Below are 18,024 nucleotides of genomic sequence, written 5' to 3'. Positions count from 1 at the left end.
ACCTGCCGCCCTAGAATAAAAAGTTAAACAAAACATTTCATTTCTAATAGCCTACTATGGACGAGGGGACACACATCTCGGAACACACAACCTATATCACTACTGCTGTACACACCTTTTCAAGTTTGAATGTCACATGCACAAGTACAGTGAAATGCCTTTCTTGCCAGCTCCAAACCCAGCAATGCAGTAATCAATATAAAGGAGCACTAAAAATAACATAAGGTAGAACTGAAACACAAAATAGGAAATTAGAACAAGAAAGAAGCTATGCAGGGTCAGTTTTTATTCATATACTGTCCATATTGTCTATACACACCATATATTTATATTCTGGTCTTTGACATTGTGCGTTTCCCCCCAAATCTTTTTTTTTTTTTGGGGGGGGGGGGTTATTTGTATTGTTTCGTTTTATTGTTAGGTATTACTGCACTGTTGGAGCTAGAAACACAAGCACTTCGTTGCACCTGCTATACCATCTGCAATTCTGTATAGACAACAAGTAAAACTGTGATTTGAAGTCTAAGAAACATGTTTACAATGACAGTATCAAATATTGTGTAAAATATTTTATGCTAGCTTACTGTAAATGTAAACAATATAATACTATATTATTTATTACCCGATTGTATTTTTTATTGTATAACATCAAATTACAGGGCGACGACTGAATGGAAACACCATGTATGAAATGACGTATATTCATTCCCAAAACTGACAGTGTTGAGTTGAATTGAATTAATTACAACATTGCTGGCCATAATAACAACCTGGTATGAGAAAAGTGTTGTGTGACGTGTTCAGGAAGTAGAAAGTCTGCAAAGGTCATCCCACAGGAGCCAGCTCATCCCACAGGAGCCAGCTCATCCCAAATAAGAGGCCATCAGCACACCTCATAATTATTTATTTTTTCCCTATTCACTATGCTGACGGTGCACTGAGCAAGTTGAATAACCAGTTGTCATGGCTATTTCCCAATAGACACAGATTGTCGTGTGGCATGATTGTAACAGTGTGCTGGTTATTAGCAACAAAATCTCTGCAGCCATTGGCTATGTATTGTCCTTGGGTGCACTGAAAGCTAGTCACAGTATTGGTCAATTCTGAAACACTGATGACATACATACTCTACAACCGAGTCAGTCATAAACTGTGCATTTTCAGTATATATTTAATAAAGACGGCTTAGGGCAAATAAAGCTTACACAAAGTCCATTTTAACAGTTGAGCTGAATAAATGCAAATAGACCAGATAAGGACGTGCAAATCTAACTGCCAGGATACCAGTGACAAACTGGTATTCTTGAACTGCCCCATGGGCTAGAGCAGACAGGGCACTTCTTTCAGACAGGTTTCAGCCGATGTTTAGATCTTGTATTCATTGCTATTGCCCACAATTGTATTTTGAACCCAGACGACAATACTTAATTTTCACCGACATTTCAAAGAAATAACGTGCATGGATCTAAGAGGTAATTCACACCTGTCTATTAGTTACAGCGCACGATAGGCCGATTAATTGCATTCCCTTGCTTCATTTTAGATAATAGAATTCTTAAAATGTTTGGCACCATAATGCTGTTCACATAGATGTGTTTTCCTTCCAAACGAAGACCGGCGCAACTCAAATTCACAACTTTTCTGCTTATGTGCAAACACCAGTAGGTGTCATGACTGACAGCGCATTAAAGGGCGCCAGCTCTTCTCACGGTCATCTAATCTGTCACGCGACTGACTGGCTGACAAACTGATTTGACAGTTGCTCGGCTCACACTTGGTTTGTCCACATCATCTCAACTACGGTCATTGGAGTTAATTATTTTCCCTCCCTGTTCGCACAGTCAGTCCCAATCTACTAATGCAAAAACACGGTAAGCACTAAGTAGGCTACTCTGTAATGACAGATAGACAAAACAAATATACAAGGTTTCTCTCCACGCCCATTCACCACACGCCAGTATTAGCGTATTTCATTTTGATCTATAAGTCAATATGCAAATGATATGCAAATAGAAGGGTGTTCGAGCACTGTAACTGTACCCTGTCATGTCATTAGGTCAATGATGCTATATGTTTGAGCTATAAAACAATGATCTTTGGCTACGTAACAGTTATATTATCATGTTATAGGCTACACTCTCATCTCGTCTGACCCAGCAAAACACATTGTTCTACGTCCCATTTAGATGTGAAAAACGGTGCTCACAAATGAACCAAATGTATTCATCCAAAAATCGCAGCGTCATGATTCCATTAACACAGGTCAACTATCGAAGCACTCAAGCGATGTTATGGCCATTCTGGTAATGTCCTTTAATTAGTCTTTAACAGGCTTCTGACCACGATGAGGACATTATGTAAATGGCCTTAGAACGAAGAGAGTTTAATTTGTGGTTGCCATGCCAATGCTGCCATTGCAGTTTCCCAATGGCCTTGAGGTTATCAAAGAGAGGAAATTGCAATTTAGATAGATAATTGATGTGAGGTCCTGTTGTCAAGACTACGAGACATGATTACGAGAGTGTCTCGGTGTTAGCTGACATGTTCGTAAACAACGCAGGAAAGACATTGTGCACCGTACTCGAGGAAGCAACACTCAGCGGGGAGGAGGGCTGCAAAGATGTCCCAGTTGTATGAACGTGTTTTTAAGGTGTGAAAATGGTGTTTATCTGTTTCTAAGACAGAGTTACTCTGCAGGTGCTCTGAGTTTAAGATGACATAGGCCTACATTTATTATAGTTTCACAAAAACCACCAACCTATTTGCATTTTGTACCTTTTTAGGGTTACTTTAAGCGTTTTTTATAGGATTAGAATAGGAGTCTCGTCTCGAAAATAAAACAAAAACAGAATCTGGGACTGTATTTAAAACGGGTCTCAGAGTAGGGGTGCTGGCTGATCTAGGATCAGTTTGACCTTTTTGAATCATAAAGAATAACATTATGGACACCCTAGATCAGCACTACTACGTTGAGAACTGGAGATATGGGCTCTTATGATTAGAAACTATCTGACACATACGACTTTTAGTCACAAGATGGCGGAATCCACACACCAATAACTCCCCAAAGCGAATGTCTGTGTGAAGTACAAGGCAGCAGAACAAATTCTTATTTTCAACGATGGCCTAGGAACTGCCTTGGTTACAATGGCGTTGTAATTTACAGGACGATTGTAACCATTGTCTATTGATATAACGTATTGCTTAACACACCGTAATAACTTAATATACGATACTCAAAAGTTTAGAAAGATAGATATTTAAAACTTTTTTTTTAACATTACCTTAACTTTACTTGGATCATTTTGTGTGTGTTCTTACAAAAACAGTAACTGCAGTAAGAAGGTCATTTAAAACGATGTGCAACACTGCATGTCTGAGTCACTTCAAGCCTGACACTTGTCTCCCGCCAACTTTCGACAGACTTGGACACAGCCTGGCAGGATGTGACATCACAGACACCATATACCATCAGGATGAGCAGCTGGAGACGGGCAGGTCCTCTGTTTACATTCACTTTTTTTTCTCTCCCATAGTTATTTCCATAGTGTGATTCAGGGATGGCCCTACTGGAGTGTGCCCTGGTTTGGGTGTGGACCCAGTCTAGTGACAGTAGGGAGGTTATCAGTCCACTCACACTGCAACGGAAGTCTAAAAGGGGGATTTTTTTTTTTGCCATCACGACAGAGAGCGGAACGGTCATGCTGTCCATTTAGGACATCAAAGGGAACTGTGGGGAGGGGCCAGGCTCACTGAACTCTGGAGCACCCTCTATGGTCATGAGACGTGACGTGAAAGTAAACAAAGATAAGAGTCTACAAGGTATGACAGAACTAAGTCCTAATTAGGATTTGTGATTTTATTTGGCTATAAAATTATGCAAAAATACCTACAGCGTACATGAGTCAACTTTCCTAGTTGGGAAAATGTACAGAATACAAGAAGAATATTGAAATAAGGACTGTGGTTACTGTCGGGGGGCAGAGGTGGGGATAATTTTGTTTGTGGTTCTAGTATGAGGGGCCGCGAGGGATCAGAGGTAACCTTTACTCCACAGGCACTGGGAGGTCATGGTGGTCCTGGTGATTGACCTCCAGCAGGGCATGGTTGACCTCCGGTTGGTCACCGTTGAGATCGGCGTACTCCACTGAACCCTGCTGAGACAACAGAGATCCCACTGAATATTGACACACTGCACTGCTCAACAGTGTCAATTATGTTAAACACTGTCACAATGGAAGTCAACACCGTAACTAACCTCACGCAGACAAGTCCACACCATAACGCAACCCAAATCCAAACTGTTACAGCGCAACTCTGTACCATCACATTGGAACACAATCAGATTCTCTCAAGGCAGGCGAAATATCCGTCAACTGTTGAAAGTGTTCCTCACAGAACAGTACACTGTATTTCACCAAGGCGTCACAGAATACGAAAACTATATTTCTCCAGGGGTAGCTGCACACATTCAAAAACACGCAATGAAATTCCTTTATCACCAAAAACCACCTCACCACAATCTTGGCTGCTCCTCCTTTTATATCAAGGAGTGAATTAACTGTCTTAAGTGTAGACCATCATGTCATATCCTGACTCATTATGTCAAATTCCCCTTCAAAACAGATAACCCGGCCTTAGTCCCTCAGCTCCAAGTAAGGGCAAACAGTGTGGACTGTAATGGGCTGTCTGTAAATCACTGATGTGTCTTGGTGAGTAGCCAGAGGAGGACAGTGTGGTGGTTGAGGTTGAGCTGTGCATGGAGGGATAATTTGCCTGGGCCTTTGGCTGCTGATCTCACTGGGCGATAGGGAAGGAAGCCCCAGCCCAAAATCCCTTTGTTCTAGCCTGGAAACTCTGACCGCAGCTTCTCTCTCCTGCACAGTGAAATTACTACTACCCAAGAGCCTCAGCCCACAGAGTGACTGGGGCTGGTTGGGCGAGGGAAGGAGGGAGGGAGGGAGAGAGGGAAGGAGGAGAAGGTGCGCCCTGTGGCCTTCATTCTGTCACTCTTCACCCTTTTTTGTGGGCAGGAGGAAAGGTCAGTTGTGGTGACGGACTGTGTTAGCCGTGTGCGTTTGTTTTCACAGTCACAGGCAGTAAAAATATAAGACACTGAGACTCAAGCTGTACTTACATAGTCATAATGGTCACCAGGTGCACCTGGGAACACAAGACACAGAATCAGGGAAGAAGAACAAGCTCTAGACCATTACAGAGATGACAGTGTATAACCTGTGTCTCTGTGTGTGTGTGTGTGTGTGTGTGTGTGTGTGTGTGTGTGTGTGTGTGTGTGTGTGTGTACTCTCATTTGACAAAGGAACGACAGACTACTACTCCCCAGTGTTAGAGGACCTCTCATTCCTTGGTGTGGACCATTTCTTAGTCCAGCATTCTCAAGTTCAGGATGTGCATATCACCTTCCCTTTCCCTCTTTCATTAGACCACATTCTGAGGGCATTGAATAATAATCATTCTCTGAATGTATTTATCACGATGACTCATTTGACAGTAATGACGACCAGGCCTAGTTGCTGACTCATTGGTTCCCTTGAAGCAGAGCCCATTGTTTTATCACAGCAGGGGTATAACTATGCCAAAAAAGAGCAAAAAGCGCAGTCCCTGCCCTCTTCCCAAACACCCACCCTCTTCCCAAACACCCACCCTCTTCCCAAACACCCACCCTCATCCCAAACACCCACCCTCATCCCAAACACCCACCCTCTTCCCAAACACCCACCCTCTTCCCAAACACCCACCCTCATCCCAAACACCCACCCTCTTCCCAAACACCCACCCTCTTCCCAAACACCCACCCTCTTCCCAAACACCCACCCTCTTCCCAAACACCCACCCTCTTCCCAAACACCCACCCTCTTCCCAAACACCCACCCTCTTCCCAAACACCCACCCTCATCCCAAACACCCACCCTCATCCCAAACACCCACCCTTATCCCAAACACCCACCCTCATCCCAAACACCCACCCTCATCCCAAACACCCACCCTTATCCCAAACACCCACCCTTATCCCAAACACCCACCTTTATCCCAAACACCCACCCTTATCCCAAACACCCACCAATTCACCAGAGATGAGAACGTTACAAACAAAAAGGTATGTTACGTGTTTGTATGTTCAATTTGGGTTGATAAAAGGTCCATTTCCACCATGGGCTGCTTCACTGACAAATTCAACTTGGATCGTGTTCTAAAAACAGGAACTTCCTGCTAGCAGCAGGAAATGGTCACCTTCATACAGACCCGGCTGTTCCAGCAGTTCTGGATACAGTAATGAACACCTCACCCTTCCACCTCCTTTCACTCACTGCTGGTGGATGAGGTGAGTTATCCCCATGGCAACGTCAAGTGTTTTGAGACCCTAGTTCAAAGCACATTATAAATGTTATCCACATTTACAGTGTGATGCCCTCACCTGTTGGGGAGTTCTGGACTTCACTGTACACCGTTTCTGTGCCTTTTCTCAGGGGAGCTGCAAAAAGATAGAAACAAAATAGTGAAACAATGTTTCACAATTGCAACACTTAAACATTGCTCATGGGCACACACACACACACACACACACATTAGATAACCATCATCACATATCCCTGCATTACAACCGTTACACATTTACTTGTTCTCATCTCTTAGCAGATGCTCCCCATCTCTTGGCAAATCATTGCACTGGATACTTAAGGACATGGGTGCAACTTTCACTGGGGATGGGGGACGGGGGCATGCCCCCCCCCCTCCCCACATTCAGAATTTGCATTATTTTTCCATCAGTTTTATCATTGGTATGTGATAGAAAATGAGGCAACGGGGTGCTTCAGGGCCATGCGGACGCCTCCGAGCAGTCGGGTAGGCTGTTTGGAGTGTTGATCCAACTGGATAATAATAAAATAAAAATTATGTCCCCCCCACTTCTAAAACCAAAGTCGCGCCCCTGCTTAAGGATAAGCCCAACCAACTGCCATCGCAAACCCATGGGGGCCAACAGAGTATACTGATCAAGGGGGGTTGGTACCATAGAGAGTAGCCTGGCAATTAGTTCAGCCCTTCCTGTTTATTCACCAGAAGATGTTTCTGGAAGCCTGATCACCATGGTTATCACACAGGTTACTATGGAAACGACTTAATCGTGGCTAATTAGAACCCCCCCCCCCCAGGAAGTGGCGCTGAGTCTTATAAGCTGAAATAATGACGGCAAAGCAAGCCCTCTTGTGATGATTCGAAACGAGTAAAGGGACAGAATGAGAGCGGGAAGAGGTAGAGAAAGAGCTATGAGAGGGAGAGCTGTGGTAGAAAAGGGAAGCAAGATAAAGGGAATAAGGTAGCCGGAGTGAAAAACTGACATGTGTGAGTGTTTGAGAGAGAGAGAGTGTGTGCGTGTAAGTGTTTGAGTGAGTGTGTGTGGTCACCTCTGGCAGGGTCCACTGGTTGACGGTGTACCACTTCAGTGTACTCCACATCAGGCTCATTATTAGACGCTGCACTGCTCTCCCCGTCACTGCCTGCACCAGGACAAGATACACACAGATCCCATCACGCAAAACAGCCCAAGAAGACAGAGGCAGACTTTAGACAACACAGCTCAAACTCCATACGCAACTTCGGTCATAAACCCAGGTACTCTGTTGGTCTCACCTGGGTCTACCGGCCTCTCGCTCCAGACACTTACAGCAGCATCCACTCCAACTACAAGACACAAACACATAGATACACACAGACATAAAGCAATGCTCCCTGACACTAGCCAGGAGATCTAAAGATCCAAGATTCCCAGGGAAGTTACTGCCCAGCGAAGTCAAATGACTGTTAGGTGGAACAGGAAATTGTGAGTTGGGGTGCTATTCAATTAAAAACGCCAACCGGAAAGTTCTGAGGCGAGGTAAAACATTTAGTAGACAGTTAATGTCTATTGTTTCACAAGTTGAATATTATTCCAACGTGTGAATGAATTAGAATTCCCCCACAAATGTTTTCTAGAAGTGATTGGAGCCTTTAACAGGCTGCTGAGCGATCAGAACACCGCCAGAGAACATTCTGTGACAAACGAGGAGTGGATATCAGGTCTCCATTTTGATTTCCACAGAGCTGTTCCGGTACCTTACGCACACTGGCGACTGTTTGGTAAACAGCAGGAACACAATAGCTCCCTGCAAAAAAAACATCCCGTTACAACTTCCCATTCGTTAATGCAACCTCAGATTCTATTGAACCTCAGAGTGGGCCTAAGCGATTCATTTCCTCCACCTGCTGCCTGCATTCAAGCTCGACTGGCCTGAAACAAACAGTCTGCCCCCCCAAGTCCACTATTTAACAAACGCCGTTTTATAAATGGTTGGTGCCCACATAGGAAATTCCACACAGACGCCATTGTTTCAGTATTCCTTCAAGGCAGCCTTCGCTAGTAAACTAGGGTGTTGCAACTTAAAATAACTTTAGCCAACATATTAAGATGGTTGATAAACCACCAAATATGGCCTACATATACTGGCTAAGTGGCTGAGTGCACAAAACATTAAGAACAGCTTCCTAATATCGAGTTGCATTTCCCTCTTTTGCCCTTAGAACAGCCTCACTTCATCCGGACGTGAACTCTACCAGGCGTCGAATGCGTTCCGCAGGGATGCGCGGCCCCATGTTGACTCCAATACCTCCCACAGTTGTTCCAAGTTGGTTGGATGTCCTTCGGGAAGGCGGAACATTCTTTGATGTACACGGGAAACTGTTGAGCGTGATAAACCCAGCGGCGCTGCAAGTCCTCGACTCAAACCGTTGCACTTGGCACCGACGAACATACCCTGTTCAAAGGCGCTTCCAATCTTTTGTCTTGCCCAGTCACCCTCTGAAGGGCACGCGTGCCCAGCCCATGTCTCCATTGTCTTAAGGCTTAGGCTTCCTTCTTTAACCTGTCCCCTCCCCTTCATCTACACTGATTTGAAGTGGATCACAGCCTTCGCCATGATTCACCTGGTCGTCTATGTCATGGAAAGAGCAGGTGGTAATATTTGGTATACTCTAGTGTAGCTACACATTATAGACATTCATTGATAGCTCACGGTATCTCTGAAAAACAAAATGCACAGTACTGACACATTGCTAAAAAAAAAAAAGTTTTATTCTAGAAGTGCTTCTTCAAAATCAATCAATTAACCAAACCAAAAATATATACACACATTTCTATTGATGATTGTCTAGTGTACTGTATATACAGCATCAGGTCTATGCATTTAGACATGCGCACATTGTTTTTGGACAAACAGACTATTAGACAAATGGGCTAGTTCTATCATTCGATAGACATGCAGTCAGACAGGCACAGACACAGTGAGGTGAGAACACAGGACAAAGACAGTATGTTGATAATGACAGGAAAGTACAGCTCTTCCAGACAGCAGCAGGAGAGGAGAGGGAGCAATAGGGCCAGTTCAACTGTCTGTCACTGGGACTGATGTTGGCAACAAGCCCCTTAGTGTCGGCCATCTTGTGTCCACTACACCTGTACCCTCTGATATTACATCTACAACACATAACAAATAGGTCATACTTTCTCAAAGGAAGACATTTTTGACCATTCTTCCCTCTCTAAAAATGTCTGTGGGGATATTGTTTGTTTGAGCCATTGTTCCAATTGTTGTTATCCTTGGTTTTCATCCCATATATCCCTTTATTCAACCAAGTGGTGCAAAATGTTTGTTCTTTTTCTGTTCAAACCAAAAAAGTCCCTCCCCTCTGTTGGGTTTCTCTACACTGTTGCTGGGAGACTGTAGCTGCTCCTGTTGCTGATGCCAGCAGGAAGTGATGCCACACTATCTCGCGTCCCATTGGTCGCTCTCCCCTCCATGCCGTCAAAGGGTGGCGCTGCGTCTGTAATAAGATGATATGGCCACTCTCAACAAACACTCAACACCTGACACAATCACTACTGAACACAGCTGCCCTGTAGCTAGCTACATCCTGCCAACCACTGCAGAATCTGCACATCTAATGAGGCATGTTTGCTGAAGTAAAACATCAGTTGTTAAGACCTGCATCGATTTGTATAAGGAACTAAGCTACTTCTCCTGTCTAAACACACACACAGCAAGTTCTCTGCCATGTCCTCTCTCATGCATTCTAAGTTGCACAGGATGTCTACAGCTGGACGGTAAGACGATGCATTTTTGTTCCTCTAACAGGAAAATATGAGGAGAGGAGATGCAGAGAGTTAAGAAGTCACCTAAGATCCCCTCAGAGACCCTTACATGCACACAGTATGGGTGTCATGGTATCGACTGATGTTAGGATGACAACTTCTGAACACCAACATGCTACAAGCAGCTAGCATGCTAACGGCTAGCATGAAATGAAACACACGAATGGGGGGGGTGAGACGGACGTGGGCAGTTGAACGTCGGTTATGGTTCGAAGCATGACGATAGGTCAAGACGGAAACACAGAGGGGAGAATAGGAAAACGGGCTACCTTCGGGCGGGTTATAAACCTCCATAGTGCTGTGGGTAAGACTCACTGTTAGAGAGTCATCTGATTTAGGGCTCGAAGGCTTTCTGAGAAATGGTGAACATAAAGTCAACGTTGGCAGTGACACAACAAGAGATCATTTCATAATTCTAGGACCCTTAAAGCGCATTAAAGGGACAGTTAATTCAATATGAAATCAAAGGTTGTTCAATGTTTTCAGATCACACCTAAAATGAAAAGGTGCTTATCGTTCATATTTATTTGGGATTGAGGCATTTGGCCGGATCTACATAACAGATACCACGAGACATGGATGGATGCATCTTGTCAAAAGACCACTTTTTCAAGATCTGAAAACATCTGACAAACTTTTCATTTTGGAGTGAACTATCCCTTTAAGGCCCATTTGGCCGTGCTGTACGTGGCAGCATGGTGCTAAGCACTGTCCAAAAACCAATGACACCAGCTAATGCCATCATCCTAGACAGCCACGGTCACAGAAAACGACTTAGGAAATAGGCAAGCCAACTCACACTGACAGTTCAGCTGCGTTCTCTCTTTTACCTATACAATAAAGAGAAGGGGATGAGAGAGAGAAGAGGAGGCTCATACATAGTCAGACACCAGCAAAGGCCTGTGTTGCTGGGGGACTGTAGGTCTCTCTACCTCTCTTGGAATTGTAGCGCAGCACGCAGGCGAGGGCTAGGAGAGCCACCACTAGCAGACAGCAGGCCACGATCAAACCTTTCTTCCACGTTGCCATTTTCACTGTAGAGAGAGAGAGAGAGGAAGGGAGCAAGAGAGGGAGAGGGAGAGAGAGAGATGCAGGGAGAGGGGGGAGGTAGGCAGGGTGTTTGTGAGAGGGAAAGGGTAAAGGTTAAAAGAAAGTTAGGGTGGGTGGAGATGAGGACAGAGTGGAGGGGACAGAAGGATGGTTGAAAGAGAGAGAGAGGAAGTCAATCTTAAAGTTCAGAGTCATCGGCTTCCTTCTCTTGGGGTCTGAACTTAAGTGTTCCCTTCATTAAGTGATCCCTCTTGGGGTCTGAACTTAAGTGTTCCCTTCATTTCCCCTCTCCTCCCCATCCTCTGCCTTGCCACTGTAGCTGCCGTCGTGCCACTATGGGGGGAAGCAGGCCGGGTCTAATTGCTCTGGCTAATGAGTGCTAGCCACGTCTTGCTGAGGAGTCACAACCCATGGGAGCCTAGCGCGTCGCCATTAGCATCCGGATTTGACTGTGCTCTTGCGTTAGCCGTCGGCGCTAACCACACCACAGGACATAGAGGGCAGAGTGGCTACGGGCCAAGGTTAGCTTAGCGGCGGGGTATTTAGCGTGGCTCATGATCATCAACAGCCACAGCAGAGGAGCTCGTTGATAGTGGGGTCAGATAACCTTGCTGGCAGGCACTGGGGTGGAGGGATCAGACGGAAGTAAACTTGTCAGCTGTCACTGAAGCAGCCCCCGAACAGTGTTGTGAGAAGAGCAAAACTGTCGCTGCTGGTCCAAAGAGGGTCTTTAGATTTTACACAAGTGGTACTGTGAATGCCAATTAATGTAGACTTCTGCATCTAGTAAGAGCAGTAAATAAATGTGTGCACTCTATGGTGGAGTGTGGTGTTTGTATGCCTCTCAACCTATTGTGATAAGTCCAGCAGGGCCTTGATCATCACTGTACATGTGTGTGTGCTTACACGCACACACGTCTATCTTCTCAGAGAGTGTGTGTGTGTGTGTGTGTGTGTGTGTGTGTGTGTATGCATAACTCTCACCATCTACGGTGACTGGCTGACTCCGGACCATGTTAGCGTAGTTGATAGCCTCGCAGTAGTAGGTGCCACTGTGCTCGTTCCCCACTCCCTTGATATGGTGGGACGCGCTGGATTGGGTTGAGGTGGTGGTGCACAGCGGCTGGACGTTCCCACGTCGGTACCACTTAAAGGTGACGGGCGGGGAACCTTCCACCCCACAAATCAGGTACATCTCATTTCCCTCTGTGACCTCCAACAGGTCTGGGACGACGCTGAGTCCTGGATTGGACAGAGGCACTGGGAGAGGGAGTGAATAGTGTGAGGTGGTGTGACGACACTTGAAGGCATTTCTGATGATTAAATAACAAGGGTCCAATAATGCTGCAATCTAATGAAACATGGACGTGCATTATGTATACCATTCCACACTTCAACAGGCTCACCTATGACTGTGGTGTTGAGTTTGTTGCTGACCACCGTGTCGATTTTGGGGTTATTCCGCGCCTCGCATTTATAGTCCTGCATGTCGCTGTAGTGCTGGACGGTGACAGGGAAGATGGCCTGATGGTGCGGCTGCTGCACGGTGGTCGAGTTAACCTCAGAATACTTCTTCCACAAGGTGTACTCGATGGGTAGGCTGCCTCGGTCTGAGTGACAGCGCACCTGGAAGGGCTTTCCCACGATCACCCTGCCAATGGCCGTGATCTCCGGTTTACTGACAAGAACTGGAGAATGAATAGAACAAGGAAAGTGACGGAAATGACAAAATGGACTGTTAATGTGGAGAGGTCACCGTCCAATGACATCACCAACATTACTTAGCAGCTACACGTATGACTAAACTTCGACTCAAAGGTTGTATCAAGATTGAAATTTCACCTAAAGAACCATTTCCCACATTTTCATTTTCGATTGGAGTTCCCCTTTAATATCATATTGTTGTGACATATACTGCATCCATACATGTTATCAGTATGTCCTTACGCATATCCTTATTTTACCAGGTAAGTTGACTGATTCTCATTTACAGCAACAACCTGTGGAATAGTTACAGGGGAGAGGAGGGGGATGAATGAGCCAATTGGAAGCTGGGGATGATTAGGTGACCATGATGGTATGAGGGCAAGATTAGGAATTTAGCCAGGACACCAGGGTTAACACCCCTACTCTTACAATAAGTGCCATGGGATCTTTAGTGACCACAGAGTCTCAGGACACCCGTTTAACATCCCATCCAAAAGATGGCATCCTACACAGGGCAATGTCCCCAATTACTGCCCTGGGGCATTGTGATATTTTTAGTTTTTTTTAGACCACAGGAAAGGGTGCCTCCTACTGGCCTTCCAACACCACTTCCAGCAGCATCTGGTCTCCCATCCAGGGACTGACCAAAGACAAGTGAGATTGACTTACTTTGGTTCACACGTAAAAGCCTTATGGGCTGTAGTAGTACCTTTTGCCTGGACAGGCAGCTTTGCACTGTACTTGGAGATCATCCTGGCATCTGCTTTACATGAATAAATCCCACTCGAGTTCGGTACCACCCCGGGGACAACGTATATCCCATTGAAGCTGCCTGGCGTCAGTGTGTAATTGTCCTTGTAAATGGAGTATTTCACATCCGAAGCGCTGATTCTGTCAGAGGAGTAGTTGGTACTCTTGCAGGTTAACGTGATTTTCTCCCTTTCAAAGACCTCTGTCGGATACATGGTCAGAACTGGCTGGGAAAACAGTTCTGTTGTGTGAATAAAAAAAATTAAAAAAAACATTGATTACTCATCACTCTTGGGAGGCTGAGTACATGTAAGAACATCCACGAGGAATGTTGTGATTAACATTGATAAGCAATGTTGATTAAAAAAAAGTTGTAACTGTGAATAGGGTTGCCCAGGTTTTTCAAAAATCCTGGTTGGAGGATTCTGGTTTTCCTGTTTATTTGCTCCTGATTCCAGGAGTCTTCCAACCAGGATTTCTGGAAAACCTAGGAATTTAAGGAAAATTCACCAGAATGTTTTTAACCTTAGCTGCAACTTGGTTATAAACTGATAGAACAGATAAAAAATAAATCTATCAGCTTTTTCAACAGCTAACACCACATTCTACATTTCAGATTCCTTGTAAAATCCATTCACTCACCTGTAATCCTCACGTTTTCCGTCGCTCGCTTGACTACATTTCCCACCTCCAGAGAGCACTGAAACTCCCCAGAGTGCTCGGCCAGGGCTCTCATGCTGTGGTTGGCTTTACTTTGACCAGAACTCAGCAGAGTCGGTCCCTTGGACAGGAAGACTTTGAGCCCAGAGCTGTTCTGGAGGTTACCACTGACACTGCAGGAGATGTCCAGATTGTCCCCTTCGATGATCATTGATCCGTGTGGTCGGACAGAGATTACAGGTGTGATGAACAGCTCTGGAGAACACAACGAGGAAAGTTGGTCTGGAAGCTGAAGGTTGAAACCAAGAGACTTTTCCCAGACACATTCTATTCAGCTTTGGACATGGTTAAAATGATTCGAGATGAATTGAGATGGAGAACAAGAGTAGGGTCCTTGACTAAAAAGGTAGTTCAACTGAGAATCTCTGAATGTGCGTTTCAGTCCAAGACTAGTTCTAACCTGTGTCTTGTAAACCGGCCCGTGATGTTCACCGCCATGTTCTGTTTTTGGGCTCCACTCACCTTTTACAGTGACCACCACATTGTTGCTGGCATTGGACGGGACCGAGTCTGTCAGCAGTATGACCCTGTAGTCACAGTGTAGCCTGTGGTCACCAGCGTTGTTGAATCGCAGCCTAGTCTCCACCTGGTTGTTCATAATAACACCAACAATGTTAACTAGAAAAGGACATTTCCTAAAGTAAACACGTGTGCTTGCTACCTGAAGTATTGATGTTTGAGAAATAAGTTTGTAGAAGAGGTAAAAAAGAAGACAAACTAAGCAAGCACACTCAATATTAACACACATGGTTGGCATCGACCCTCTCCTCGTAGAGTTCCTTGGAGTCCTTGTAGAAGTAGAAGACGATAGCGCCGGACTCCCCAGGGGCCTTACACCCAACGGTCACCTCCTCTCCCTCGCTGAACACGCGCTTGTCGACGCTGAGGACTGGCGTCTGCAGGCCTGGGTGGACACGAGTATGAGTCAAAGCACGCAGGACACGCACAGATGGAAATCACATGCCGCGGACACAGAGTTTACAAGTAACCACATTCATGCAGGACAACAAGGTCACACGCGGCAGGTGCAAAACACCACAGTGAAATGCTGAACTTGCAAAAGCTTCTCAGTCCACAACAGAGAGGAGTTGACAAGAGTACCAACCTGTCACAGTCAGTTTCTCAGAGCTGCTGCTTAGCTCCTTGCCCGGTATGTTCACCTTGCATTTGTACTTCCCAGTGTTGGCCACTCTGGCCATGCGCAGAGAGTAGATGAGGTCCTCTGCGGTGGTGATGCTCTCCGTGTACACCACGGTGTTGTCCTTGTAGATGGTGTATTTACGGTTCAGGAACCCAGAGCTGCTGACCAAGGCCTGGCAGCGTACCGTCACGTTGGTACCCTGGGAGACGGCGTTGCTGGGCTCGAGAGTCAGGGTGACACTTGTGAACACTGGCGAAAGAACTCAAGGTCAATGCTCTGACTGATCAAAGTCCTAGAGCACAAGGCTGTGTGATCTTGTACCGAAGCACATTATTTAGTGAATTCACAACCTTGTAGTGGCATGAATCTGTTCACGAAGACAAAAAAATATATCTCCATAGTAAGAGAACAGTGCAATATATCAAGGTGCTATATAGCTAGTCATCTTCCAGCTCTAACATACTCAGGAGATGAAATCACACACACACACCAATGAATTGGACATAAACACAGACCCTCAACAAAAACACAACAAGAGGTCTTTTGATTCAGCGCATGCTGATAGCGAACTGTTTTCCCACATTTGTCCTCCACAGAGTGTCCCCCACAGAGTGCTTCTCCAGATAAGGGGCCTCCCAGTGGGGTCTAGTGCAGACAGCCTGTCAGGTTGAGACCCACAGTCCGGGTGGCTCCTGTCCCGAGGGGGACGTCCCAGTAAACAGGCCCCCGCCAACCAGAGGAAGGAAAGGCATTTTGTTAAACAAACAGACACCCTCTCAGGGGACCCACCGTTATTTTAGATACCGCCGTCCCCACCCAATGTCACTCAGCAGGGCCCGGCGCGACCGAGGGGGAAAACCACTGATAGGAGGGCAGAGGGTAGTGCCAACCAGGGCACGAGCCATAGCGGAACCCCATGGAAAGGCTGTGTGACCACTGACAATCTTGGCAAAGCCAATGAGTCAACGTTCCTGCTTAGAATAGAGGTATTCTGCTATTCCAAGCCGAGAATTGCTCATCTCGGCATGGTCGGGATAAGGCGTCCATCTCTACCATTGGCTAGCTGAACTCATTTGTCTGCCCAGTGCTGGGCTTTTCCCCTTATCCTAACAGGAGGAGGCGTGTGACACTGCTAACAAGTGAGTTCCCAAAGCCTTCCACAACCTCGGACTCGAAAAGAGTGAAAACACTGATAAGACAACAAGATCCAGGCACCATTCCCATAGGATTCCCATTTATGGTATTTCCAGTGTGTCAGTAGTTTTACCTGTGTTAAATACTACAATTAGGGTATATCGGTCACCTCTCAGAAAAAAATATGTCTTAGTAAAACAGGTCCGTAGCGTTAGAAAGAAGTAGATAAGAAAGAACGTCCAGTCCCAAAGCCCACACTATCTACGAACACACACATTCTCACTGAAAGGAGAAAAAAAAAAATCACTGAATGTACATACCACTCCAAAGGAAAAACCTGAAACACACTCAAGAGTTCCCGTTTTGAAAACTGCATTCACTGCACTCTTGACTATCCTTGAATCTCCTCAAGAACACTTTAATACTTACATGCCGGCGATTCCGCCGCTTGACCTGGACGGAAGAGGGGGGAAAAATACATTAAAAACACTACATCAAATGTAAAGAAAATCCAAACTTCCTTATTTCCCCACCCAACCCAAACCCCTCCCAGAGGTAGATTATTATCAAGCTTCCTTACAGGTGGAGAGGAGTGCGGAGGTTAGCAGTAGTAGTCGGGTGACCATCCTGACAGAGGGCTGCTGGGGCTCCCACATTGGTGGTGGCTGTCTTGGGCTGATGCGACTGGAGTGACTGGAGGTTAGGAGGCTGAGGAATGACTGGGGGGCAGTGGTGGGAGGGGAGGAGGGAGAGGACAGGGGAGGTGCTCTACCTCGGCCACAGAGTGGGACGCCTGGCCGCTGGTTATCACAGCGAGCAGAGCCCTCGACTTGGCTTAATTTGCCAGGAAGTGACTGTTGTTTCCTCAGGATGTGAGCTGCTGGCGTTTTGCTGTTTTGGAATGTTCTCTTTCTGGGCCGTGTGAGTCGTCATAGACACTGTTCAGCATGCTTTAGGGTGCAGTAAGCAGGAGATAACCTTTGCCCCCCCCCAACCCCCAGTGTCTGGGCCTCTGCAGGTATTATGGGGCAACATGGAGAGGGGCATCTTTGCTTCTATGCTCAGGAGACCCTGTTTCTTGAGGGTTTACACTGTCGTAAATCACAGCATGCCTTTCAAAGCTGTCAAACTACTGTTAACTTAAGATCCTAGTTACGATTTTGATTGTTTTAACTACTACTGAGCTACCTACCGCCAGACATATACCTTATTGGATGAACTTATTAGAACAAAATAAAACAGTTTTACTATGATATACCACTCATACATTTGTACCAATATGAAATAAAAAAATATAAATATGAAAATGTATGCACTC

General features: G+C 45.7%; 1 protein-coding gene across 12 annotated transcripts; it reads right to left on the bottom strand.

The window, feature by feature from the left end:
• Positions 1-1,155: 1,155 nt before the first annotated feature.
• Positions 1,156-17,491, bottom strand: pecam1b (platelet and endothelial cell adhesion molecule 1b). Of its 12 annotated transcripts, none has more exons than XM_020454125.2 (17): positions 17,287-17,491; positions 17,136-17,159; positions 15,537-15,821; positions 15,178-15,335; positions 14,894-15,017; positions 14,354-14,626; positions 13,671-13,952; positions 12,661-12,942; positions 12,239-12,514; positions 11,137-11,238; positions 11,004-11,034; positions 10,474-10,556; positions 7,651-7,701; positions 7,425-7,517; positions 6,437-6,493; positions 5,138-5,163; positions 1,156-4,157 (listed from the first exon to the last, which is right to left on the bottom strand). In XM_020454125.2, exons 1-17 carry the CDS (start codon positions 17,360-17,362, stop codon positions 4,047-4,049), a joined length of 2,334 nt encoding a protein of 777 aa, XP_020309714.1. In that variant the 5' UTR covers positions 17,363-17,491; the 3' UTR covers positions 1,156-4,046. The 12 variants fall into 12 exon arrangements, 8 of the variants coding, with proteins under 8 accessions (XP_020309714.1, XP_020309716.1, XP_031655054.1 ...); XM_020454127.2 differs by having other exon boundaries at positions 1,156-4,154; XR_004204436.1 differs by lacking the exon at positions 10,474-10,556.
• Between the last annotated feature and the right edge of the window lie 533 nt (positions 17,492-18,024).

The sequence above is a fragment of the Oncorhynchus kisutch genome, linkage group LG20 (genome assembly GCF_002021735.2).
Source record: "Oncorhynchus kisutch isolate 150728-3 linkage group LG20, Okis_V2, whole genome shotgun sequence".
NCBI lineage: Eukaryota > Metazoa > Chordata > Actinopteri > Salmoniformes > Salmonidae > Oncorhynchus > Oncorhynchus kisutch.
Note: the sequence above shows the minus strand (reverse complement) of the source record. Positions and strands in the feature narration are given on the sequence as shown.

What these genes read in the sequence shown, in the direction of transcription:
- pecam1b (XM_020454125.2), bottom strand. Translation starts at nt 17,362, where the DNA reads ATGTGGGAGCCCCAGCAGCCCTCTGTCAGGATGGTCACCCGACTACTA. An exon ending in TGAGAAACTGACTGTGACAG is followed by an intron (nt 15,336 to 15,536) that starts GTTGGTACTCTT and finishes GTGTCCACCCAG; the next exon opens with GCCTGCAGACGCCAGTCCTC. An exon ending in TCAGCCAGTCACCGTAGATG is followed by an intron (nt 11,239 to 12,238) that starts GTGAGAGTTATG and finishes CTCTCTCTACAG; the next exon opens with TGAAAATGGCAACGTGGAAG.